Source organism: Talpa occidentalis, unplaced genomic scaffold (genome assembly GCF_014898055.3).
Source record: "Talpa occidentalis isolate TD23 unplaced genomic scaffold, MPIMG_talOcc4v2.1 talOcc4.11, whole genome shotgun sequence".
NCBI lineage: Eukaryota > Metazoa > Chordata > Mammalia > Eulipotyphla > Talpidae > Talpa > Talpa occidentalis.
Genome location: NW_023601104.1, coordinates 99,167,571 through 99,195,160, shown reverse-complemented (window position 1 = coordinate 99,195,160; position 27,590 = coordinate 99,167,571). Strand labels below are relative to the sequence as shown.

At 39.5% G+C, this 27,590-nt stretch overlaps 1 protein-coding gene across 1 annotated transcript in view; it reads left to right on the top strand.

Moving 5' to 3' along the window:
• Positions 1-27,590, top strand: part of UNC79 (unc-79 homolog, NALCN channel complex subunit) — a 229,275-nt gene that overhangs the window by 113,633 nt on the left and 88,052 nt on the right. Inside the window, exons 16-27 of the mRNA XM_054692786.1 lie at positions 474-597; positions 2,811-2,951; positions 5,021-5,242; positions 7,539-7,766; positions 9,099-9,240; positions 10,841-10,920; positions 11,002-11,150; positions 13,844-14,001; positions 17,200-17,381; positions 19,061-19,262; positions 19,889-20,068; positions 21,743-21,808. Of these exons, the coding sequence (XP_054548761.1) occupies positions 474-597; positions 2,811-2,951; positions 5,021-5,242; positions 7,539-7,766; positions 9,099-9,240; positions 10,841-10,920; positions 11,002-11,150; positions 13,844-14,001; positions 17,200-17,381; positions 19,061-19,262; positions 19,889-20,068; positions 21,743-21,808 (1,874 nt within the window). The remainder of the gene's footprint in view (positions 1-473; positions 598-2,810; positions 2,952-5,020; positions 5,243-7,538; positions 7,767-9,098; positions 9,241-10,840; positions 10,921-11,001; positions 11,151-13,843; positions 14,002-17,199; positions 17,382-19,060; positions 19,263-19,888; positions 20,069-21,742; positions 21,809-27,590) is intronic.

Genomic DNA, 27,590 nt, shown 5'->3' with positions numbered 1-27,590 from the left:
AAGCATTTTATAGAATCTCGTTTACTCTCCAACAACTCTAGATGAATTTGAAGGGCCACAAGGAAATGACACTATAAATCATGTTACGTGATTTGGAATTTTTCAGAAAACATGTTGTTCTTATGTAATAATAAATGGTTACCTCGTAGCGCTTACTTCTTTTCAAGTATAATTATTTGGATAAGGTGGAAAACATGTAAAGGGAAAATGTTTTTAGATCCTGGGAAAGCAACTCTAATTCTTTAGAAATGCAATTTCTTCTGTTAATCCTGATGTGAGTCTGAGCACCAATGTTATTAACAACCATATTATCTCTATTTCAATGCTATAAGCTACTACAATAAAATGAAGCATGCTTAGAACAGTTGAGAATACAGATTATTCTAGCGTTTGGAAAGATGCACTCGGAAATGCAACAGTAGACCTCACTATGTGCCAATTGATCATTTTATTTTTTTGGCTCTGCTTTCCAGCAAAATGTTTGACATTGAGCTCTGTCCTCTACCTTTTTCCATGGAAGAGATGTTTGGCTTTATTAGTTGTCGGTTCACAGGATACCCTTCCTCTGTGCAAGAGCAAGCTTTGCTATGGCTTCATGTAAGTGAACGATACTTTTGATCACTATGGGCTTTAGTTCCTAGCTCTGAACTTTAAATCTTCAGGTAGAGAGGTGGACAGTTTTTGCAGACTCCATGTACCTGTATATTTGCTGAGGACTCTCTGTAGACTAATAGCTCATATGCACAGGTAAATATATTTCAGATATATTTAGCTACAGTTGTGGTTAGCAAAATACAAATTTTTGCAGTAGTAATACTGAATTCACAGTAATTATTGGTTCTTATGTAAGTTTATCAATGAATATTGAAAAATATAGTAGTTGTCTTTTGGGATTCTGATAACTTTTTGATGTTCCATACATCCTTTACCTGGAAAGGTTGAGAGCTACTGAGTTAGGGAGCCACTGATGCTGTTCCCTCAGCCTGGTGTGACTTTTTTTCCTGTCCCCACTCACGAAGTCCACCTTACCATTGAAAGTCCAGCTCACAAATTATCTATGAAGTTTTCTACTACTTCACACCCCCATTTTCCCATCAGAATTCATGATTCCTTCCCCAGGTTCTCTGTGAATTCTAATTCTGTCTAATGATATGGTTCATTTTTCCCCTCTTTTTTTCCCCCTTGTTAACAAATGACTTGAGGAACCAAATCTTATCATTTTTGAATTTACAACTCCCTTCATCCTTTCCTTTCATCATCTGGAACATGCTTTGTATTTAGTGGATGTTCAATAAATTGAGATGAATGCCTGATACAAAGTTTGGGCAGTTTCAAAAAAGGAGGAAGGAACCAATATTTAGATTAGTGATGGGTAAAGATATATCTGTGTATCATGGAAGGTTGTGATCCCAAAAGCATTTCATGTTGTGAAGATGTCTTTCTGGATTCTAAACTATGGAACAATGTTTTTCATAACCTACAAAAGGTAAAGAGATCATTAAAAAAAATCACCATTGGACCTCCCTGGTAGCGCAAGGGGTTAAGCAAAGCACTATGAAGCAATCGCAGCTTCTGTAGCGCAAGTTTGATGCTGGTCCCATGCCGGCCAGGGAGCAACCCACATGGCTCAGGAGACCTCTCCTGTCTCGCCCGCTGCTCCCCTCAGCAGTGTATTTCAGTCAGTCTACCTGTTCTGTTTCCCACTCTGTCTCTGGTTAATCCTCTCAACCCCCCACACCTCTGGCTTGTACCCCAGCTCTTGTATGCATAAATAAATAAATATTTATTTAAAAAAATAAAAAGATCACTGTTGAGATCCAGAATTTTAACTTTTCATCCCATGTAGATCTCAATCATTTTAGGAAAGACCATCCTGTACCGATGGCTACATGTTATCTGTGTTACTCAGTTTACATAGCCTTTATGGCACGTGGGATTGAGCAGACCAAGCTGTTTACCCCTGTCTCTGCCATAGCTAGAACAATTACACTTTGCAAGTTTTATGAACCTGGCTTTGACACAGCTTTGGTTTGAAGACAGGATACTAAAGGATGTTGAAGGAACATCCTTTGTTCAACTAGTCTGGTAGATTTAAACCACTAGACTAACCATTTGGGAAATGGAGTGAATAATATAATGATTAAAGTTGACCATTTATTAATTAACTTTGGAAACATTTATAGAATGCCCATGTGCCAGGCTCTATAATAGGCACTGGGATAAAAATGGGATAAAAAATGGTTATTTTCGCATTCTTCATAGTGGGAGAAATAGAATCAAATAACCAAATTTAATAAGTGTTAATTGTCTATGTAAGTGCATATACAAAGCTCTAAGAAAGTAGAGAAAAGGGATAGAATCATTCTTTCTGAAGGAAGGAGACATTTACTTCCAGAAAATTCATTACAATTAAGGTCATTTAATTTTGTCAGAAGGATACCTAGTTTGCATCAGAGAGCAAGATCAGATGGGGCATGTAGCGAGGAGGGGTACACTGGAGTAAGAGCCTCAAGGAGTGTGCTGGTCCAGAGAAAGATGATGAAGTTAGGCTCTTGCAGTGATGGAAAGGAGGGGACAGTGTCAAAGGACACTTAGAGGTTTTAATAGAAAGAACATGGCAATTTATTGGGTGGGGGGCATGAGGAAGAGGCAATGATGATTTTTATTTTTTTACTGTGAAAAATTGAGAATGATTGAGCTGATAAGAATATGTTCCATATGTTCAATAGTTCACTTTGGGAAAAAAAATATGTAGTTTTTTTGAGCTTTAAAGTTTATATTTTGGGGGGATATATGCCTTTTTTCCCCAGGTATTATCGGAGTTAGACATCATGGTTCCACTTCAACTATTAATAAGTATGTTTTCTGATGGAGTAAATTCTGTCAAAGAACTGGCAAATCAGAGAAAATCAAGAGTCAGTGAACTGACAGGGAACCTTGCAGCTCGAAGGGTAATTATTGCCACAACTGTTTTTGTCTTACTTGTTAAGATTAATAACTCTTGTCAGCTGTCCTGGGCCTAAAAGTAGCATCATAATAAATTTCTCTGAAAAATGCTCTTTTATTGTATCTCACTGTTAATCTTTTAATCACATTAAATGACAGACAGCATTTATGTTTGTGTGTATAATTTTTGAAAGATATGTTTGTTATAGATTGTAATTACTAAGTTATTGAGTTTTCATCTTCCTTTGGGTTTTTCTTCTACACTGACCTAGTAGCTATGTCTAACCCTTAATGAAAGGAAAAAGACTAGTTTTGGGGGTACTCTTTTTATTTTTTGATCTCATGGAGAATTCTGCTAGGCAGACCTGGCTTTGGGATTGAAGAGTTTGGATGTGTTGTTTTTTTCCTTTTTCTATTATGTTTTGGGAAGATGTGCTCACTTGATAGTGACCGGGAGTGGTGCTGTCACTGTGAGTCAGCGGAGCCCATTTCATTGACCCCTTTGTGGCTCTGTGGTTGAGAAAAGTCACTGTTGTGTGACCCAAGTGTATGAAAACTGTTGGAAAATTTTGACAGTTTTTCTAGGGAGGACCTGGTAGAGTTTCTGCTGATGAACTGAGATTCTCAGACCATGATCATTTTTGGAGAACTGACTGTCAATCCCTCCTGTCAAGCCTCTCCATACAAATCCTCCCATTGTATACAGACCCCTAATCATTCTACTTAGTATCTAGGGAGTAGAAAATGAGAAAAATATAATCATGGAATCATAGTTTGTAGTCTGTTTTTTTTTTTAATCATCACTTTTTTCAACTCCCTCATAGGAGCTATCTGCCAAACACTTACATTTTGTTTCTTTCTTTTGTAACCTTTAATATTGTATTATCTAGTGCAGCACTTTATAGTGTGCTGCAGTGCGTTCACAATTCTCGATGTTACAAAATTGTGTGAGGCACTCAGAGAAGAATTCATTACCCTCGTTTTACAACTACTGAACCCGAGGCTCAATGAAGTGCTTCTCCATAGATAACACAACTGATGTCGAGGTATTCTAATTCTTAATGGAGTACTCTTCTTCCTTACTTTAAATATGGTATTCAAATTGTTTCTGGATACTAAAAAGATCATTAAGAGAAAAAAATATGATTTGAGACTGACATACTGGTCTGTCAGTCAAGATCGTGCTACAGAATTTACCCCAAATGGTTCAAATAAATAGATTTTAATGGAGATGCTCTATAGACCTATATATATTATGAGAAAAAAGGTAGTAAAGGTTGGTGTCTGATAAGGTACCAAGAGTCTAGCAATAGTTCAGTGGGAAGCCATTGTACCCCTAGGGTGAAAAGAACAAGGGAAAGAATTCCTGGAGCCCACTGGGAAGTTAAGTTATAAGGTCTTGCTTGAGGAGCTATAGCATGATGGAGAAGCTACTAGAGATGTAGTATCAAAGCAGGCAGGAGGTGGGAAAAATACCTCTACCTCTTTCTCTTCTGGCTTCAGGCCTTCTGCTAGTACCTCCCATGAGTGAACTCAGCCGAAAGCTAACCAGCAAGGGAGCCAGGAAAGACTCTGTCCTTGGGTACAGAGCGGTAACAAGAAGGACAATGAAGGCAGGAGTGGGGCTTGGGATGGCAAACAGAATAACCAATATAACAGGTTTGATGCATATTGTTTACCCACAGAAGCTTAGTAATTTTGAGAGAACATTCTCCTTTAACCAGTCTTATCAATATGAGATTCTGCACTTGCTATTCTCACAATGATCTTGCAGTAATAAGTTCTCATTTTTCAGGCTGTGATTTTCAAGAGATTTAGACAATTTGTTTTAGTTGGGAATGTTTGATGGCCTGAAATAGATAATGGTAAATATAGCTTCATTCTTCAGAGTGCTAATGTTTCTTTCATTCACCTGACAATCAGAAAGTATGGATGATTTTATTTTTTATTTTTATATTCTGAGACGATCCATAGTATTGCTAAGGAAGGAAATTAGTGTGACAACTGGAAATAAAAGCTTTTGCATGTTTGAGCTTCTGCAAATTCACTTATGCGTGTTAATATTCTCTTTTAGGTGAGTGTTGCCTCTGATCCTGGTCGACGAGTTCAGCACAATATGCTGAGTCCGTTTCATAGTCCTTTCCAGAGTCCATTTCGGAGTCCTATGCGTAGTCCATTTCGTAGTCCTTTCAAGAATTTTGGACACCCAGGAGGAAGGACTATTGACTTTGATTGTGAAGATGATGAAATGAATCTAAATTGTTTCATCCTCATGTTTGATCTTCTCCTGAAGCAGGTAGCTGAAGCATGAGCTTCCTTTAGTTCAGAGGTGAAGAAGGAGGGAAAGCGCTCTATAGTGATTCTTTCTCTGTGTTGGGCATCTTCACACCTATTGAAATGATACAACATGCCTCAAGACATTTTGTGAACTCCTTTGGGAATTTCCTAAAAGCCTGAAAAATATTTATATGAAAATCTGCACTGATGTTTACATATGATAATGGATATGAATTTTGGCAACACCCTAATATCATTAGAATTGATTCTGTCAAGCAAATTGGTACAAATTGGGTAATGGTATTTATTGGAAGAGCACAGTACAATTCTAAAAGGATGGGCTGATTTTAATATATTTTAAATGACTTTTGAAGATAATTTAAAAAGAGCTTAAAAGGTTTTGGTCAGAAGAACCTTTCTTCTTAACTTTTTATATTCAGATAATTTCAGACTTGTGGGAAAGTTGCAACAAGAGTACAAAGAATTCTCCAATACCCCTCTCAGTTCTCTAGATGCTAATATTTACATTAATTTCTCTCTGTATATATGTTTATGTATGAATTATAGACTTTAAAAAATGAACCATTTGAGAATAAGTTGCAAACATTATGTTCCTTTATCCCTAAACACTTCGGAGTAAATTTTCTAAAGAAAAAGGACATTCTCTTACATAATCATGGTACAGTTATTAATATCAGGAACTTAATATTGTTACAATACTATCATGTATTATCTAACTTACTGAAATTACTCATTTTAAAAACTGACATAATAGGGCCTCCCCTGGTGGCGCAGCCGTTGAGCGCTGGGCTGCAAAGCTGCCTGCAGCCTCTGCAGCGCCGGTTCGATCCCCAGCCGCCAGGGAGGGTCCCACATGGCGCACAGACCTCTCCTGCCGCCCGCTGCTCTCCTCAGCAGTGTATTTCTTCGTCAGTCTGCCTGTTCTCTTCCCCACTCTGGCTCTGGTGAATTCTCTCACCCTCCCGCAATTCTGACTATACCCACTGCTTGTATAAATAAATAAATAAATCTTTAAAAAAAATTAAAAAAAAAAAACCTGACATAATAATCATCATTTTTATAATAAAAGAAAAAAATGTTTTTACTTGAGGACTTCATCCAGCATCACTCATTGCATTTATTTGTCCTGCTTCATTGGTTTCCCTTAATACAGGACAGTCCTTCAGTCTTTCTTTAGCTTTCATGTTCTTGACATTTTTGAAGACTATGGTCCAGTTATTTGTAGAATGTCTCTCAATTTGAGTTTGTCTGATGTTTCCTTATGAAGTGACTTGGGTTAAGCATTTTTGGCAGGAATACCACAGATGTGATGTCTTGTCTTTTTCAATGCACCAGATCAGGAGGCACATGACATGATAATGGAAAAGGTGGTTTTTCCTTGGAAAAGGAAAAATGTGGTAAATTTCTCCCAAATTTCTTTGCTATAAAGTCACTATTTTCATCTTTGTGATGAATAAGTAACTTGTAGGGAGATACTTTGTGAATTTCCTGTTTTTCATTAGACTTTTGCCTATTAGCTTTAGCATCCAAGGAAGATTCATACCCGAATCAGTCATTACCATCATGATTACCAAATGAGAATTTTCTGGAGCCCTCATTTATTAGCTGATATATACATACATATACACACACCCACACGTATATGCATACATACATACATATATAAATATGAAATTTGTCTACTTATACTTGTATGTACTCATGGATTCTTATTTTAGTCAGTGATTAAAATCTGTTCTGTGATTATTTATTTTGATGTTCATATTATCCCACATTTGGACAATGGGAGACCCTTCAGACTGGCTCATGTGTTTTTTTGACGTTTCCATCATTCTTTGAACACGTCCTTAATTCCTGACATGACAAGATCTACCAGGCTCATTTTATGTTTTCCTAGCCCTAACCCTGGAATCAGCCATTTCTCCAAGGAGCCCTGGTTCTTTCTAGTGGATAATGGTATTTAGAAACCAAGATCTGGACTCTAGGTGAGGAGTAGCATTTTTTAAATGTGTGAAATCTCACAAAGTGATAAGCTTAAAAGACAACTCTCCTTTAAATGTCCTACATGATTAAAAAAAAATTTTATTACTCACCTTATATTTATATTGTTTTTAGAAAATCAGTAGAAAGTAATGTATACTACTGGTCTAGAATCTACATAAGCTTTTAATAATTTGTTATCATTGTCAGTTAGTGAAAATTATCCACAATTAGTGAGCCAATGGAATATTGGACAAAAGGACCAAACTCCTTTTTTTTCTGGTCTTTTTTTTTTTTTTCTTGGTGTCTTTCAGATGGAGTTACAAGATGATGGGATCACCATGGGTTTAGAGCACAGCTTATCAAAGGACATTATTTCCATTATAAACAATGTCTTCCAAGCCCCCTGGGGAGGCTCCCACACCTGCCAGAAGGAGGAAAAAGCAATTGAGTGTAACTTATGTCAATCTAGTATTCTCTGCTATCAGCTTGCTTGTGAGCTCCTGGAGAGACTGGCTCCCAAAGAAGAAAGCCGGCTGGTGGTAAGCAGTTGAAAATGAGATGAACCGCATCTAACATAAGAAAGACTATGGTGGCCTGTGTAATGGGACTTCCTCCAATCTTACCTTATTTGGGTTATACCTGTGTCTGTGTTAAAAGAAAGTTTCCCTATTTCTTCCACCAAGATAAGCTCTTCAAAAGGAATGTGAGGTGGAGTAACATTATCCAGAATTCTACTAAGTATAGCACATTCATTCATACACTTTTCACAAGTAAAAAGCATTACTGGTATTGAAACATTGTTTTATGGCAAAGTTACATCACTAAGTTTAAAAACCAGTAACTATTATAAAATATATGTGTCAAATACTGAGTTAGTAGGCTGGATGTGATCACTGAGAATTCCTAGGTAATCTCAATTTGGAAAGATGGGGAAGAACGGAAGATCAGAAATAAATTAAGAAGAAGCTAGAGACACAAGAGAAAACTGAGGAAGAGCAATAACCCCAAAACCAAGGAAGGAGATAGTTTTAAAAAGTCTCACATGTATATGCAAATATATGTAAATACACAGTGTTAAGTATAGTCACATGGTAATATAACCAATCACCAGGACTTTTTCATTTTGCAAAACCGAAACTGTACCTGGGTGACTCCTGTAACTTGGCACCCCTGGACACCACGATTTCACTTCTTCTTCCTATGAGTTTGACTCCTGTAGTACTCACATCAGTGGGATCATACAATATTTGTCCTTTTTGACTGGCTTTTTTCACTTGGCATAATGTCCTAAAGGTTCATTCATGTTGTAGCATATGTTGTAGTTTTCTTTTTTAAGGCCAAATAATCTTCCACTATCTGTAACACCACATTTTGGGTCTCCCTGCTCATCTGCTGGACACTGGGTTGCCCTACCGAGCTCTCTCACATGTGAGAGCAGTTGTTTGTGTCTATTTGACAACCAGTATTTGCGTCTTAATGGTTTTCTGTGAACCCCTTGTTTTTCTCTGCTAATAGAACTGTTGTAGAACAAAGTGTATGTGGATTTGGAATCACTTGGTGAGTGGGTCATTGATATCAAGGATTAAAGCAGAGATGGGACTGCTGGGTTAGAAAGATTTAACATTGTTTTTAAGAGTTTTCCATATTTATATCAAGGGAATGAGAATGTCTCAGTAACTCTGATCCAAATTTCCTTTAAAACATTGTGGAAATAAGCTCTACTCTTTTGCAAGGCAGGTCTCTACTCTCCAGGGATCCGCCCAGGGCTGGGGACACACAGCAGGCATTTTCCCATCTGTGTTGAACTGAAAGGAACAGTTCATTCCATCCCCAAGGGCTGCTCATCTGGCTGCATGTCATATTTATTTCAGGAGCCCACAGACAGCCTTGAGGATAGCCTCCTTTCTTCCAGACCGGAGTTTATTATAGGCCCTGAAGGTGAGGAGGACGAGAATCCAGCAGCCAAGCATGGCGAGAACCCAGGCAATCGCGCTGAGCCCATGGAACATGCTGGTAGGTGAACCCTGGCTGACGGGGGTGCCAGTACACATCCCGCTGTGCACAGGCTGCATGTTCAGAGCCCGGTTCTTACTGTGACTCGGGCAAGTTCAGATGAGGCTTCCTTCGCACAGACTTGTGAAGTGAGCCCTTGCCCCCAGACTGTGAAGCGAACACAGGCACGACGGGCTTCCAGCAGAACACAGGTCACTGAACATCCTCTGGCAGCAAGATTGTGTTATCTACAAACCCACAGTGTTAATACAGAACACATCACCTCCCTCTGCACAGTGTAGCAAATTCTGTGTGGAGGAAGAGCTGTGAACAAGAGTGAACTGCTGACATGGTGGGTGTGGACACTTTTGATAGCCACTCAGGGCATTTGGCTAAAGCACTTTTTTTTTTTTTAAAGATTTATTTATTTATTTATACAAGCACTGGGTACAGTCAGAAGCGCGGGAGGGTGAGAGAATTCACCAGAGCCAGAGCAGGGAGCAGAACAGGTAGACTGACAAAGTACACTGCTGAGGGGAGCAGCGGGCGGCAGGAGAGGTCTACATGCCATGTGGGACCCTCGCTGGTGGCCAGGGAGCAGCTGGGGATCGAACCAGTGCTGCAGAAGCTGTGGGCAGCTTCGCAACCCAGTGTTCAACCGCTGTGCCACCGGGGAGGCCTTAAAGCACGTTTTTGGATTGAGGCCATGGAGCTGGTGCTCAGGTGGCCTAGGGCGAGGCCAGGATCCTGGACAGTCTCGCCCTGACAGCTTTGTAGTTTGTGCTCCAGGTCAGCTTTCTCGTTTGCTTAAAGGCTCTGTGTGGGCTGACAGGGCCACCAGGTGCCAGACAGGCCTGGAATCACACGTCAGCTCCTCACATTGTACAGGAGTTTCAGGAATTTAGGAGCTGAGCACACAAGGCTTGGAGAAGCCTGAGTTCTAGATCTGCACTCTGGCACTTTGAGCATTTGTATCAGACCTGGAGCAATTGTGGATGACTTTTTAATTTCTGTGTTCACTATCCCGACTGCTAGAATAACTGGCTCATGGGAGCCCAGCTGCCCTAGACTGGTTTGGGGAGCATGGGCTTTCCATTGCTCCTGCAGTGAGCAGCGAACATTTCTAAGTCACTGTTGGTGAGCTCTCTTGCAGCTCCTGGGGCATGTTTTCCAGGCCAGTGAAACTACATCATTATCATCAAAGCCTTGGCCAGAACTAGCTGCTTCTGCATGGCTGTGGGACTGGTCAGTGGAGTATGTGGGCTTATAGGATTGAGAACTGTGGATGGAAGAACACGTAAGATGGCCTCCTTGCTGGCCTTCAGCACACACTTGAAGTTGTAAAGATGCTCTGTAGCAAGGGCAGGAGCAGAGGGTGGACCTGGACTGCTTAGGGAGCCAAAGGTGTCTGAATACGCTGGGGTACACAGCAGAAAATTGAAGCAGATAATCCTAAGTCTGTGGGATTTCCCCCTCCTGTGTCATAGAAGGGACATATGCTAACTTGGAGAGCAAATGAAAACATGGCACGAATTCTCTTAAATAGATTGTGTATCTATTGCTACTCCTCTTGGTTTTATGATTTGGTCATGCTCATCTTTGTGTAATTATTTTCTCACAGCAATAAAGAATGACACTGAGAGAAAATTTTGCTACCAACAGCTGCCAGTAACTTTGAGGCTGATCTACACCATTTTCCAGGTATGTGTTTTTTGGAAATAAAATTGCTTTGGTAGCATTGTTGTCTTAGATGACTCAGTGACCATGTTGTTCTTTGACCAGGAAATGGCTAAGTTTGAAGAGCCAGACATTCTTTTTAATATGCTCAATTGCCTGAAGATTCTCTGTCTGCATGGAGAGTGCTTATATATTGCCCGAAAAGATCATCCTCAATTTTTAGCCTACATTCAGGATCATATGTTGATTGCAAGGTATGTCTTCCTAACAGTTTATTTATTTTTTGTTTATATTTTAGGCTTTAGATGTGAGAAAGTTAGAATAGGACTTACCAACTCATTTGGGTTCTTTTTCTTAGGAGGGCAGCATAATTGCTTTGGGAGCTACTGTTATTTCTTTTATTTAGTCCAATTTTTAAGTATGTCAATGTGAGAAATAGGAATTTCTTTGCTAAATACTGTAAAAATAGAGAAAGCAAAATAAGGATTTTTTATGCCTTTCAGTTCTTAGATGACTTCAGAGTATAGGATACCTTAGAAAAATGTCAACCCACATGTTAATGTTTCCCTGCTGTAATTGACTTACTTAATTTTGTATTTGAAATAGAACTCCTAGTAGACCTGTACAAGCTCTCCATGTACTGTCTGAGAGGATATTTTTTAGAGATCACTGAAGCATTTTGAGAAAAGTAAAATACTGCCCTGATTTTCAAACTCTTCCCCTCCCCACCCCCCGAGAACCTTGAAATAACTGTTATAATCTTCCTGAAAGTAAGTCAGAGAAATATTATCCTTATTTGCATGTAAGAGATTGAGATGATTAAAAGAAGAAAAGTTTGGTCCAGATTAATTTAGTGGCAAAACAAATTTAAGCCTCCTCCTTTACCCATTTTGTTAATTTATTCATTCTTTTAACAAATATTACTAAGTCTATTATTATTATAGGCATTTTGGGAATTTTTGAGCTAATGGGAAGGGAGTGAGTTCTGTGTTTAGGGGAGGCGATTGAGTGATTGATTGTTCAAATTCGTCTGCTTTTTGAAAGTGAAGAGGAGCTTTTCATTATAATCTCAAGACACTAAGTATATCGTAGTCTAAAATCTTGGAAGAACTAAGATCCCTGGTTACCTTCTGTATGTTTGCATCGCTCACAGTTCCGGGCTGTGTGAGTGTGTAGTTCAGAGCTGGGGAAGGTCATCTCTGGATGATGAGAGGACTGTGAAGCAGATGTCCGTGCCTTTGGATGGACATTAAGATAATGATCCAGCCTTTTGATAGGGAGCTTCCCAGGACAGTGGAAATACTAAGTGGGCCGAGTTTTGTGGTCACAGATGTGTCCTTGGGCCTGAGGGACTGTTGGAGGCCCTGGCTCTCTGTCTCGCCTTTGGGGCTCAGAGCCCAGGTGTTTCCCCGGTGTACCAGCGTGACGCCAAAACCGTGAAGGGGTTTGGGGAAAGGACGCTTCTTTTCAAGCTGGGCTTCCTTCGGGAATTTGCAAAGCTGCAGGAGACTGTGCAAACTGAGGGTTTCGGGTCACAGAGATGGTCTTTAACAGTGCTCCATGCAGTTTGCCTCCTTTGACGAAGCAGCAGTTTCCCCAAGGACACAGGCCAGGTCCTCCCTTTGCAGCCTTTGGGGGCCTGTTGTGTTGGGGAAGCACCACCACCCTCAGCCTCACCACAGTGACAGCAGCGCAGGGGTTCTGAAGGCTTGTGTGTGACAGCCGCTGCACATCATCTCATGTAACGCACCACACTGGGAGGAGACAGCGTTCGTTCGGGAATTTGCACTTGGTTACACTGCTCGTTGTCTCCTCGGGAACAAGCCTCGAGGGACTGGCGCCATGAAGGTTCTCTGCAAAACGGGGGTTGTGCCCGGCACCCCTCTCGTCTCTCAGGGGAGCACTAGGGATTTTGTCACAAGTAGTTTTGATTCAGATATTAACTTTGGAGCTGAATGAAAACAAAACAACAAAAATAAAAGGCATACTTTTTTACATAAATGAGTGAAAATTTTGCAAACAATAATGTAGTATTACTAAAGATGTATATTCAGAGTTGGTTTGGCTGGGGTAGATCGGGACTCGCTACACTGGCCATAGGACATTTTGATCCTCAGTGACCCAACTTCAGGCTGGCTAGTCCTCTCAGGATGTCACCAGGACTAGCTCGCTCCTTTCTCCCGCTCCCTCCCATCACTTAGCCTTGTTCAGTCAGTAATGGCGGCTTCTCCTGCAGGCTGTCTTTGTAAGGCAGGAAAGGGGCCGCTAGAAGCTTTAAACTGACACTGCCCTTTCTTCCCAAGCTGAGGGGAGAGCTTTTCTAGCTTCCAGTTTTTATATCTGGAAAAAGGATTCTGGGGGTTCCCAGGCTTGGGCCTTATGCCTGTCCAGACCAGCCACCCCCTCACAGGACTTCAGAAAACCTGGGTTTTGTGTTCACTCTTCAAAGGGAAAGTGGGGGACCTTGCCTGACAGTCCTGTCAGTGGTGGAGAGGAGTTCTTAATGGGAACAGAGTTCTGCTAGAATGAAAGGAAAAGGCTGCTGGTTGGGCACCCCCTGCCCCCCAACTCCCCAGATGTTCAGTGTAAGAAAGATTTTAAATTCACTTCCCACTCCATCATTTGAACACAACTAACATCAATATTGTATGTTATTTATATTCATTGTTCATTTACATACCTGATTTTATACAATTTTGTGTTAAGAAAGTAATGCTAAATGGCATATTTCTATAATGTTGCATAAAAGTAATTTCTTAAAAATTAACAGAACAGAGCATAGGAAAGTTCATTGGAGGATTGTAGTTTTGTGGATGAGTTTGATTTTACCGACAGTGTCTCTATCAGATTCCTGTTAACTACTTTTCTCATGAATTAAGATAATAGGGTTTTCTTCCTGGACGAGTTATCATAACTGTAATCTCTTTGCTTCTCCTTGATTCCCCAGCCTATGGAGAGTCGTCAAATCTGAGTTCTCCCAACTGTCTTCACTGGCAGTTCCCCTCCTTCTCCACGCTCTGTCACTTCCTCATGGTGCTGACATCTTCTGGACAATCATAAATGGCAATTTCAACAGCAAAGACTGGAAGATGAGGTTTGAAGCAGGTACCTCTGTATTTGCTTAAAAGTTCTCCTGGGTCACAAGGCCACTGGATGGCCAGTCCTGGACCTGTTTTTGGACCTTTCTTTCCCTCCTCTCTTTTTTAAAGGACCTTGTCCTGCTTGCTAGTGTTCCTTGCTGTTTCATCTTGGCTGAGTTATCTCTGTGATACTCTTTTGCAGAGCAGTCCTTAGGAAGGCTGGCCCCGTGCAGGCTAGCTTAGCGTAGTCCCAGTGTCTATTGTCCAGGTAGATTTGTGATTTGCACCCTTGTTTATTCTCAGATGGAACCTGGCTTGAGTGATAAATTATGACATCAACCTAGTAGGTTACTTTCATCCGAATAAATGTGAATGTTCATTAAAAATACAGGCCCCATCCTAGACCTACTGAATCAGAATCTCAGGGGATAAGGCTAGGAATCTACATGTTTAACAAGTCCTTCAGGTAATTCAAGTTTGAGAACTTCTATCATATCTTTGCCACCGAAGCATCAAGGACCAATCTGGTGCAGTGAGGGGTATAATTTCCTGGTGCTCAGACAGCAAATTCTCAGAGGAACATGGGAGGGCAGCAGCCTGGATATGTTTTCTTCACCTCACACCTGCTGACTCCGTTGTGTATATTCCCTGAACATTCCCACGGAGCAGCAGGCAGGGGTGGTGTGCCATCATGGGTCTGGCTAGAATGATTCTGTGTATCTTAGAGTCTCAAAAATTTGCCAGAGCGGTTTCATCATGTGAGTTGACTATTATAGTTCTCTAATGTCACAAACAGGTCTTGCTTTTTAACACCCCATAAAGCTCAGGAGCTGGGTTCTTTATATAACACATGATGGTATAGGGAACTGGATTAGAGTAAAAATTTCTAGCAAAGAGCTACATGATGTTGACAACATTTTATAGAAATTTAAATACAAATAAAACATATTTAACTATGCTATTTCATTCCAATTTAGGGATTAGATTGTTGCCAGATTAATCTGCTGAATCACAGCTCTGACACCACTTTGTGCAAAACATTTTTAAGGGGTTTTAAATGCCTAGATAATTAAGTTCAGATTCCTTAAGCTGACATGCAAAACCTCCCAAGGCCTAACTGTTCTTTATATTCTAAATACATAATTACACTTTCTCACTGCTGCCTCCCTTCCTCAGTGCCCATGGCCATTCTGTACTGTCCACCTGAAAACTTCTTCCCTTCAAGGTTCCAGATGTCACCGCTGTTTTCTCCACTCAGATGTTACCACTGAATTCAGATGTTACCACCTTCAGATATTACCACTTTTTTGGATTCCTTGGTGGAAAGTCATTTCTTTATCCCTAGATCTTGCAAAGCTTTAATTAAACCTCATTAGTACCATTTACAGCTTTTTTTATTTTTACATTTCAGTTATAGTTGTGCTTGTCTTTTCTCTTGTAGCTGACTTGACTTTGAAGTCAAGTCTGGTGAATCATTCATTTATTAGTCTGCTCAGGCTACCATAACAGAATACTATAGACTTAAGCCACAGAAATTTATTTTCTCACAGTTCTGGGGGCTGAGAAGTCTAGGGTCAAGGAACTTCATGATTTGGTCCCTTGGTGAGAGCTTGTAGCTGGCTCTTGTCAGTGTCCCCTCATGGCAGAAAGCGAGAGCCCTGTGGTCTCCTTTCCTCAGATTCTAAGGACATTAGCCCCCTCATGGGGAACCCACCTTCATGGCTTCATCTAAACCTAATTACCTCCCAAAGGCTGTACCTCCAAATACCATTACATGGGGAGTTAGAGCTTTAATATGTGAATTTGGGGAGGAGGGAGGAAGGGAGACACAAACATTTATTCTATAACAATTGATTTTTCCTCTTCTCTCTCCCCTAAGTACCTAGCATAGTCCCTTAGTTATATACATATGTGTACTAAACCTATGCATTTTATTTTTTTTAAAGATTTATTAAAAAATTTATGCAGACAAGAACTAGGGTACAGGCCAGAGGTAGGGGGTATGAGGATTCACCAGAGACAGAGTGGAGAAAAGAACGGGTGGATTGACTGAAATACACTGCTGAGGGGAGCAGCGGGCAAGACAGGAGAGGTCTGCTGCACCATGTGGGTAGCTCCCTGGCTGGCTGGGGATAAAACTCATTCTGTAGTGGCTGTGGACAGCTTCACAGTGCTGTGCTTAACCCCTTGTGCCACCAGGGAGGGCCCTCAGCCTGTGCATTTTAAAAATAAGTGAATTGGTACATTTATTGACTACATACTGTATGGACGAGTCATTATGGGAGCAATGAGACAAAGTATAAGCAGATTCCTGTTCTCAAGACACTCCTCATTTAATCAATGAGACCAAATGTAAACACGTTAAGAGGTTAATAAACTAAGGTATAAATATGACTCTGGATCACAAAAGATCTGTCTGTCACATTACTAATTGTACATAAATACACAAAATAGTATTTTTGCAGGAGTTCTTAGAATGGAAGGCCACTAGGAGGTCAGAGTGGACTTTACAGTACAGATAGAATTTCAGCAGCAGATTCTTTGAAGATGGTAGAATGTCAGCAACCAGAAAGGAAGAGAAGGGATATTCCAGGCTGCAGGACAGCGTTAAGCAAAGTCTGAATGTTTTTATTTGTATGGCACTATGTTGTCCACTAACTACTGTAACTTTTTATAAAGCTATGCTTTAAGAGTGACTGGGATCAAGTAACATAGATTTGTAGAATAATTGGAAATCTATCAAGTAAGGCTGCATCTCTTTCAAAGAAATCTGAGGCTTCTATGGCCCCAGGAAGACTGTCATATCATGACATGTTAAATGTGGAGTAGAGGGTCCAGAACACCCAGAGCCAGGCCCTGGTACCTCACTCCTCCCACCTCCTTCTGTGGTCTGCAGAGTCTCTGTGGAGTGGCCAAAGAAGTGAGCATGGAGGCATGTTGAATAGTTTGAAGTGTAATTGGAAGTTAAACAAAGGAAAAGACAAAGAAATAGAAAGATAACCCCGAGTTAATCAAGGCTGCCTGGCAGAAAAATGCAGCACTGAGCAGTCTACTGTGCAGATGAAAAGGAGCATGGGAGAAGGTGGCATTAGAATTTTCATTTGGTATTTAAAAAGCAGCATGTAGGGGTCCAGAGAAAACTTTTTCTCTGTGGGTTCTGTTCTCTAGACTGTCTAGATAAATGTCAATTTTTTTTTTTTTGTCCTCTGCCTTTGCATTGCAGTGGAAAAAGTGGCTGTAATTTGTAGATTTCTGGATATTCACTCAGTGACCAAAAACCACCTGCTGAAGTATTCCCTGGCGCATGCCTTCTGCTGCTTTCTGACGGCGGTGGAAGACGTGAACCCAGCAGTGGCCACCAGGGCCGGCCTCCTGCTCGACACCATCAAGAGGCCAGCACTGCAGGTGACGCCCTCAGCTGTGTGCTGTCTGCTCTGCATTCCTCTTCACTCTACTAAGTCATTGAGTAATTTGTCACATAAACACATATACTGTTGCTGCTGCTGATAGTGGACATTTTAAAATTGGTAAAAATCACCCTTGAGCCACATTTTGTGAACAGAGCTCTTGGTTTTATGGGTCAACACTTTATTTTTCAGTCTTTGTCCCCATGCTGGTATCACTTCTGAGAGATACAATTATTGTATAGCTTTTTTTGTGGCAGATTTTTAAATGAGGCTAGTTTATCTCATATTGTTTACCTTACTCCCTGGACTGGAAGCCCTTGTCATTAGCAGCTAGATGCTAAGGGAGATCAGGTGAGTGATGACATAAAGTAAAGCAAAACATGAGACGGTAAATATGCTACTAATTTGAAATACCACAAATTAAAGCTAAAGAGACACGACATAAGAGACCTGGAGAGAGCTGTATATTTATCTCACTGGGCACCTTTATTTTAAAAAGTTGAAGAAACCAGCTCTCTGAGAGGTAATGTGAATGATTAAAGGATACAGAGTGAATTAAGGTGAGAACCAAGGCTAGAACCTCCAAAGTCTTGATCTATTTTTCCATATCGGTACCTGATTTACTATTGTTATTATTAAACTACTAATAATGGCAAGAGCTCACGTTTGTCACATAAGTGCTATGTTTTCAGGGCAGTGTATTAAAATTGTCCCATCATACATTATCTCAGTCCTCACAATGCTCTTTTATATGTTCCCAATTTACAGGCAGGGAAGCTGAGGATTAGGAAGATTAAGCAATATTTTCCGTTACACACCTAGTTAGTGGCAGAGCAAACCCAGGTGCAACTTTAATAAAGTCCATGACTTATCTGTGTTTATGTGTGTGCCCTCTGGCTCCCAATCAGGATTGGGGTTCTTCTTGTAAAAAGGAATAAGAAGAAAGACAAATTGTTCAGGATCTGAAAAAGTGTAGGATTATGCTACCTGTGGACCCACACAACCCCTGTAAAATTCCCAATTATCTTCTGGATAGTTCTTTGTTGGTCTTGATAAAACCAGGTAGTAGTATGTCTTACGCTTTTTCAGGACCTGGCACATAGGAGTACTGATTAGATGAGATTCACATGATTCGATAAGATGGTTTTTAAATTAAAAAACAATAAATTTCATTCAGTTAAAAAAATGGGAAATTGGTAGCCTCACTTAAAAAAAAATGAATGCTTAACCTATTCCAATTTTGACTTTTTAAGATTCCAGGTTTTACTTACATTCCAAGATGACTTTATTTTTTCTTGGAACCACATAATTTAACATCAAAAGGGAATGTAAAGACTATCTTCTTGTGTATTTTTCTCTTAATGGAAACTACAGACATTAAAAAAAGAAACACGGGCTTGAGGGTATTTGGGTTAAATGACTATTATTTAGTGCACCAGAAGATCAATAATATACATTTAGTCCAGATTGCTGAATCAAAATTCAAGAGATACTCTACAATTAGAAGCATCTCCATTCTGCATTTTTTTCTACTAAAACTTGGAATGGAGAGGATTTCAGTTGGATCATTCTACATTAGAAATATGGATTGAGGAGGTTGTTCACTGGTTTTGCTTAATTTATTAGTTTTGAAGTAACTTAGATGTTTATATGTGACTTTCCTCCCCCACCCCCCAGGGTCTGTGTCTTTGTCTTGACTTCCAGTTTGATACTGTGGTAAAAGATCGACCCACAATATTGAGCAAGCTTCTCCTCTTGCATTTTCTTAAGCAAGATATTCCTGCTTTGAGCTGGGAGTTTTTTGTCAACAGATTTGAAACGCTTTCTTTGGAAGCTCAGCTACATTTGGATTGTAACAAAGAATTTCCTTTTCCTACAAGTAAGCAAAAGAAGAATTTGATTTAACAGAGTCACTGTTCCTATTCTTATGCTGGCTAGGGAAGCAGAAGATACTTTGCCTGTAGTTTAATTTCCCACTAGGGAGGATGCCATGATTTCATGTATGCAACTTGTCAGATGTTCATTGGATATTTACTATAATAATCCACATGTTAACAATTTTCAGACATCACAGAATAGAAATTCTTCTCATTTGTTTGTGATAATCATTTGTGATTTTGTGTTCCTTAAAGTCCAATTATCATATTTATAAGCTTCATGAGCCATTTTGTGACATATAGTTGCACCTTGTAAAGTCATTCTTGCACACTTATTAATCAGTCAGGTGCAGCTCTAAACAGATGGGGAAAAGACTGATCATTCCTCTACTTATCCAGTGATAACAAAATAAGATGATTTAATTTTACAATCTAAATAGAACAATGATAGATGGTAGCCTTGATAGGCAATAGTCATGATCCTTTCAATGTAAGGTTCATCCTAGAGGGAGAGGAATGACTTACATATCCATAAAAGGTGTATTTTAGTATTGAAATGGATTGCTTCACGTTAGTTGTATTTCATAACCCTCCAAGGAAAATGATGACCTCTGATTCCTTTTGCAAGCTATCACTGCTGTGAGGACCAATGTCGCCAACCTCAGTGATGCAGCGTTGTGGAAGATCAAGAGGGCTCGGTTTGCCAGGAACCGCCAGAAGAGTGTGCGCTCCCTGAGAGACAGCGTGAAAGGACCTGCAGAATCCAAGAGGGCGCTCTCCCTTCCTGAGACCCTAACCTCTAAAATCCGTTGAGTACCTTCTTCCATCCTCCTTTTGAATCCGTTTAGTGTCTCTCTGAGGCTGGCGTGTCTTGTTGAGTGTTCACAAAGCATAGTGTACTTGGCAGACTGAGCTCGCTCAGCTTCTCTAGAGAATCTCCCCTGGGGGGTCGGTGCCCTGGCTGGGTATGTTCCAGTTTGGGGGTGAAGTGAAGTCCTATTCCAGCAGTAGATGATCTTGAACGTAGAAGGCAGGAAGTCTACTGGCACTTGGCATGAGATGCACAAGCAGCACTTATCCTAAGTCCTAGAATGTGAATGTTTACCCCCAGCGGCCTAGTAACCGAAGAGCTTCCTGAATAAGGTTTTGACAGTCAGACCCATGGCAGCTAAGGGTTAGAGTGGAGATTTGGAAGGCATTTTCTTTTCATGGAGGCAGCCAAACAAGTTCCCAGACAAACCAATAAGAAGTTCTTTTTGCGGGCTTGTTTTCTAAAGGTCTTTATATTGTACTTTTAAAGAGAACAAAAATCTTCTTAATTTACCAAATGACTAGAAGAACTCTAATGATTATCAGTGGCTCATGAATGACAAATAATTAAATGTTCGTAACTAAATCACCATAATAAATGTGTATATTTAAATATATTACTAAGTTATGAAATTTATTAAAATTTTTAAATAACTGCTGTGAAGTTAATAAAATAACAACATAAAACATGTCTTATCCTGCAGAAGCTGAAAAGTTTGCTTTTTTTTTGGCATTTATTAGAAGACAGCCTTATATAACATAACCATTTTTAATCATAAATATGATTTGATTTGATTTATTACATTTTTTTCTATTTTATGACAAGCAATGGAAATGTGGTATTTTGAACTTTAGAAGAGTTTAATCAAAGCCCTTTAAGCAATCAATAGCCCAGTTTTTCAGTCAGCAAAGATAATTACAGATGGGCATTTAACAATGGTCTGTAGTAGTACAAGGTTCCAGGTAAAAACAAATCAGATCCTAGAAATCAATACTTAGATTAAATACAATAAAATTTCTATATGAAATTTTGTAACCTAACCAATCACCTTGCAATATGAAGTTTAGTTTCTTGTTATTTCTTATTAATTGACTCAGTTGATAATTTTTTATGTATACTCCTTTTTTTTCAAATTATGTTTATTGAGGTAAAGTTGGTTTATAGCACTTACATTGTTGTATATGCTTTGGGGGGGTATAGATTTAAACCCCTACACTACAAATGTAGGTGTCATACCATGCCCACTGTCAATGCCCTGGAAGCCTCCACCATGCTCTACTGGGCCCCTCACACTCCTGGGCTTCTACCCTGCTACCCGCCCCTTCTGGGGGCCTCAGCTTTGCAGTCAGATGTTGAGGGTTTATTATTGGTTTGCTTTTGACGCTTTGTTTTGTTTTTCTAGATTCCACATATAAGTGAAACTATCACATGACAATTTTAAAAATTAAGAATTAAGAAAGATTAAGAATTTTAAAATCAACATTGAAAGATGTTCTTGAGATTCAGATAAAACCACAAAACTTTTGTGATGTAAACATTTTATGGGACATTAATGACAAATAGGAAAACTTAACTTGCCCCTAGCTTCCCATGCAGTTAGCACTGAGTATATTTTCTAAGGTCAGGTTGTTTTTAATGCTTATTTAAATAGAGTTGTTGTTGATTTTTAAGCTGTGAGGTTGACCAGGCATGAGCAGTCTGCTCCAGCTCTCGGTGGGACACCTGAACAGACGCCAGGTGGGTACTTCTGACGTTGAAGGGCCGTGTGCAAGTGTCTATCACAGGTGGACAAGGTAAAGAACGCGGTGTCTCTAACTGGACCAGAGGGATATGCTAGGATTCGCAAGCTTTGAGGGTCTCACCCCAGATGCTCAAGCATTTGAGTCCCTGACAGTGATTCTTTCCATCTTGATACTGGCAGACAACTTTTGATTCTGTTGGCTTTTGGTCCAGTAAGAAGCATCATGTCACCCAACTATGCACTTCTCCCCAGAGAGCCAATATGACTAGAATTATACATAGCACTTATATTTGTATGTGTATTTACACATAGAAATATTATGTTCATTTATATCTGCATTAGGAAAAACATACATTTCATTGACATTTTAAAAGGCTATACATTTGAATCACCATCATTCACTCATCCCCTAGCCATTCCTGATTCTTTGCAACTCTACATACATTTCTGTCTCTCAGAGAAATGAGGATTCCCATGGTTTTCAGGACCATAGGATCATATTCAGCATGGAGCAGTGTAACTATCATTTGATGTCTCATGGTAGATTACAGCTTGTCGTGGTGCACCTAAGGGTCGAAGGGACACTGGCAAGGCCACGGCAGACCAAATGGCTCCCACACAGTGTCATGACTTGTTGGGAAGACTGTGAAAGTTTGGAATACCTGCTTATTTGTCAAAAACAAACTTGGTAACTGCCACCTATGTGTCATACTTGGTTTTTCATTTAAGAATAGTTTTAAGATAAACTTTTCAGAATGGCACCAATATTCTTAGAAGGAAAGTCTCAATGAAGGAGACTTTCAAGAAGGTGCATTTTATGTGTTATAAACAGGGTGCTAGAAAGAGAGGCAGTTAAGGCCTGGAAAGGAGGAAATGAGCGATTGCCCCAAAGACAATGAATGCAGATAGGAGGTGTCAGCCAGAGTGTATTTTCTCTTTGAAAATTGATGAGAAACAAGTAACAGGAGCACATGGCAGAGTCCCTCTACCTTGCTTTGTGTATCACTCATGCTGCGATTGTGTTGGGATTAAAAAACTAAATAAAAATAAGAACGTCTGATTCTGAGTTTCATCACAAATGTGAAATACATCCAGTTCCCCTTCAGTTAGGACTTTTTGAAACTGGTCTCAGGCAATTTCATGATTTATCTTTACTTTACCCCATCCCTTTCTTTCTTTCTTTTTTTTTTTTTTTTTGTGTCTTAGAATTTAATTGTAAAGCAGTCTTTATTCTTACCCACTTTAACAGTCCAGCCAAAGGTGTCTTCTCACCTTTCTTTAGGATATCATGTACACGTTTCGGAAGTTAAATAAAAAGCCTTCGGGCATGTCCCTGTCCTACCAAAAGTGCCCAGGTGGAAAAGGGACAGGTATCTGTGTTGTTTAAATTCAGTATAAAGCCAGGCTTCTGGAAAGACAATTTACACGATACCATCAGAAGTAAAACTTGCTTTGATTTGGAAACAGCAAGTTCAACTTACACAGCAATTTCATGCTGGAGAGCTTTTCATTATTTGTATTACTACTTGCTGGACACTTGCTGTTTTAGTGTGGAAGTAGACACTAGGATGATCATAAGGTTGTACAGGGTGGCTTAAGATAGTAACTATGGAAACCAAAGGACTTGCTATTTAAGCAACATACTTTGGCTTGTTGCAATAATGAGCTCCTCTGTGCGAGGTCTCTTATTGATTAGGCCTGAAATTAAGCAGATGCCTTTAATTATGCAGTAAGGCTTGACTTTTAATTTGCTGCTTAGGCTGAACTGTAGACATTGAATTTATAGTTTATGGCTCTCTGATCTGAGCTTTTACATGTTAACCCACAGGAAACTTTGCACTCTTGTATAGAAGGCATATTCTGCAAGGCTAATGAAGAGCTGCTTTTCTCTTTGACTTTTATGATTCAAATCAAAGGTGTTTGTGCATATAAATAAAATTCATAAAATATCACAGCTAGAACATTATAGATATGTTAACATTTTCATTTTATAGAAAAGGAAGCTGAGCTTTCCAGAGAGGAATGAGTTTTGCAAGTTTGTTATTGACAAATCTGGTTCTGAAACTTAATTGTCTTGATCTCTCTTGCAAGGCATGTGTTTTAAGTGCTGGTAGGAGCTCAGCACCTTCATTTAATCCTAGTTGATGAAATACACAATCTTTTCACTGCTAATCTGAAATTGGTATATTAATAATTAGGTATAAGATGTTTTCACTGATGCTGTAAGAATCAGGAATTCTTTGTCATTGGTAATTCAGAATACCTGTTGACTGTTAGCTGACTATAATAGCAGCTATAGTATGTTACGACAGCAAAGCATTGAACAAATGTTATCAAGTCCATGGGAATACAGGAAGCTGAATTATATCTTTGTTCTCAGCCCCTGGAATTAATAATTAAACACTAGCAGGTATATAATGATGATGACAGTAATAACACCAGCAATACTGCATATATGTGTATAGTACATCTTTACCTATAAAGAGTGTTTTTATGCAAATGATCTAATTTTGATATCACAACTCTGGATATATGTGCAGTATTGTTTTTTCACTTAATATGAAAACAGGAAAACTGAGGTTCAGAGGGATTAAGTAATTGTTTAGATGATTTGTTCATGGTTACATTTAACGTGATAGACATAGAGCTTGATTTACTTTTTTTCCACTACAACTCCCTCCTGATGAGCTGTTAGAGCTCTTTGTTGCAGGAGTATTCTTACCCTGTGGGGTCAGAGGGCCCCATCTGGTTATGGAGCTGACTGGGCCTGCCACTATGGCTTATGTACAGATCAGACCAAAGGACCTTTGCAGTTAAGACCTGTAGATTTCTAGAGTTATCCTGATTCCTCAAGAAATTTGGATACTCTCATAGCCTACAGAGAAATCTTGAGATTTCTTGGCTTGAATTTTTATCAAAGACAAAGTGCCCAATACTGGAGAGAATTGATAAAACTCTGTTTATTGATCTTCCTCTCTCCTAGTGTCTCAGCCTAGAATTCCAAATTGCTTCTCTTTGGGTTCACTCTTTCTAGAAATGATTTATAATTCACTCCTTCTCTCACTTACACAACACCTATGACTATTAAAAGTCAATGAATTGAAGACTACAGTTCGTTTTTTATAGGAATGCTCTTGTTTGAAATGATAGTCTTGGGAAATGATGGTTTCTGCTGAATAAACATTTACTGGGCACCTGCTGTACTAGGAAATATAAGGAATGCAAAGATATATGAAAATTTTTATACTCTCAATTTGCTTATAGTCAAGTAAGGGTCGTAAATTATGAACGTGAGTAAACTCATTCAGTGAAGGTTATAGCACAACAGGACAGTTCGTGTCAGATGCACCTGGAGGAGAGCTGGAGGCAGTAGGACCTTGGCTAGTGGGTGAGCTGTAAATGCGTGGTGGTAGCGTGTAGGGTAGGAAGAGGAAAAGTCAGGATGGGGAGCATGTAAGGAACAGCAGAACCTCCGTGCATGAAACTTTCAGCTGAGTTAATGAGCTAGAGAGATCAGTGAGGAGGTGTAATTAGAACTACTAATATAACGTGACCCCCTTTGTTGTGCTTGATGACTGACTTCTGGACCAAATATAGAAAGAGCTCATAGATGGGTCCTTTCTTCTACTTAATTGTCACTTGTTGGTTTGACAGAGGGGTCAGTGAGTTGTTTCATACAGAGGAATGTTCCCTGTTTCTCTAATTATTTCCCTTGCTGTTTGGATATTTCATCAGTTTTTTTCCAATATGGAAAGGCAATATTCAAAATATTTATTTGACTTCAATGCATGTAAACATTTATGAATAATAAGCATGTACTATATGTGTCTCAGAGCCCCATATTCTGCACGAGATGTAAAAATAGGTAAAACATAGCACTTTCAAGGAATCTTTGTTCTATAGTGGGGAAAAGGCACACGAATAAATAAAAAGTTCTGTTTGGTATAACAGTTGTTTACCACATGATAGCTAGGAAACGCTAAAGGAAATTTTCCTCCATTCTTTCTTTTTGCCCTCCCATCTCGCCTTATTTCTTGTCTTCGGAGTTTTACAGAATTTAGGGGTAATATACAATTGCTGATAGGAATGTAATATTAATGGCTTCTGGGGACCAGATTCATAGGCCGAAACTGGGGGCCTGGGGTGGTGGAGGCCCACCTTGCAAGGTGAAGAGAACAGTATGAACAAAGATACAAAGGTGGGAAATTCTGGGCTACATTCTGAGATCCATGAGTACCCCAGCTTGAAAGAATGTTGAGTATTTGGGGGTAGTGTAATAGGAGATTAGTCTGGAGAAGCAGATCTTGATCCTGATTTCAAATCATCTGAATAAAGAAACTTGAATTATACTGTGGAGTGTCCATCAGTCATGTTCCTCTGGACAGACTGTGCCGGGGCTCAGCCCAGTTACGGTAGGAACAGCTCTGCCGCTTTGGTTCCAAAGATGCATGTATTTCTTTTCAGAAATGATAAATTCAAATCTTCTAACTTGTTTAATCTCTATTAAATCAGATACAGGATTAATATCAGATATAGGTTAAATCAGATACAGGAATTTCAAACACTATAACGCAAAACTAGACTGAAAATATTTTGTCACACCTTAGAGAAAATATTGTAGAAATTTAGTCTTAAAATGAAAATTTCATTCCCTTTTAGATAATACAGTAATATGGTCTTTCTCAATCAAAGTTTCAGCTTTTCTATGCTCATTTTCTTAGGGATTGGACTAAGGTAACTTTTCTTTATGAAGCATGTACCGGTCACAAGCTTACACTATTTTGAAGAAGACAGTTACACAAAGTACAGATTTGCAAAGCCCACAAGTGAAGAAATAAATTATTGGAATGAAAAAATATTTTTTTTCTCACTTTATGCAGAAGGTCCCATTCTTTTTCAGTACATTTAATGGTTTATAAAAGGCAACTCATTAATGACTCTTCAGGGAAAGAAAGAACAGCAAGCTTGAAGATAAAGCAATGAAGATAAAGCAGATGAATCAAAAATGAGAAAAGGGCAGGTGTGGAATGACACTTAGTCATCAGGACAATGGGATTTGATGTGAAACGTGAACATCTACCTGTAATGGGAGCAAGTTTGAACTATTTAAAGATGACGCTTGGTGGCTTATTTCCTAGCTTAAACTGCTGTGGAATGAAATGTGGAGCTGGTGCCTTGTTGGGTCTTGTCTGGGGTTCACTTTCTTCTGTATTGAGCTCCTCGGATTCTCAGGGCTACAAAACAAAGGTGCAAGTCCTCAAATGCTCCCAAGTTCTGTCTTTAATTTTGGGACTTTGGAGTGAAGCCAGTCTGGACTTGGAGGTGGCTGAGCATGACCGAGGGAGGCGTGCTCTCTTACACCTGGCCCCCAGAGCTAAAATGAGTTAGGGAATAAGCGATGTTGCAATAGCCATCACCTGCTGCTACAATAATACTGAAACCTGCAGGGAGCCTAGATTTCCATGCTTGTCACAGTCTTGGCCCCAGCTTGCCCAAAGCAATACTTCTTTCTAGTTGTAAAGCAGTACTCAGGAGGAAAAAAGAAAAACCAAGATTAAATATTTTTCAAGGCTGAAAATAGTTCTCTAAATTTTTCTATTTTGTTTTATGAGGACTTCTATAGCATTTCTTGCTTTTAGTCTGATCTTTTATTTCCAACATTTAACTTAATTAGACTATATGGCAACGTTTTATATTCTGGGCCTCTTGGTAAAATAGGGTATGTCAAGTAAATTCTTTTTCTGGTGGCTGACACAGGCCAATAATGATAATATTAAC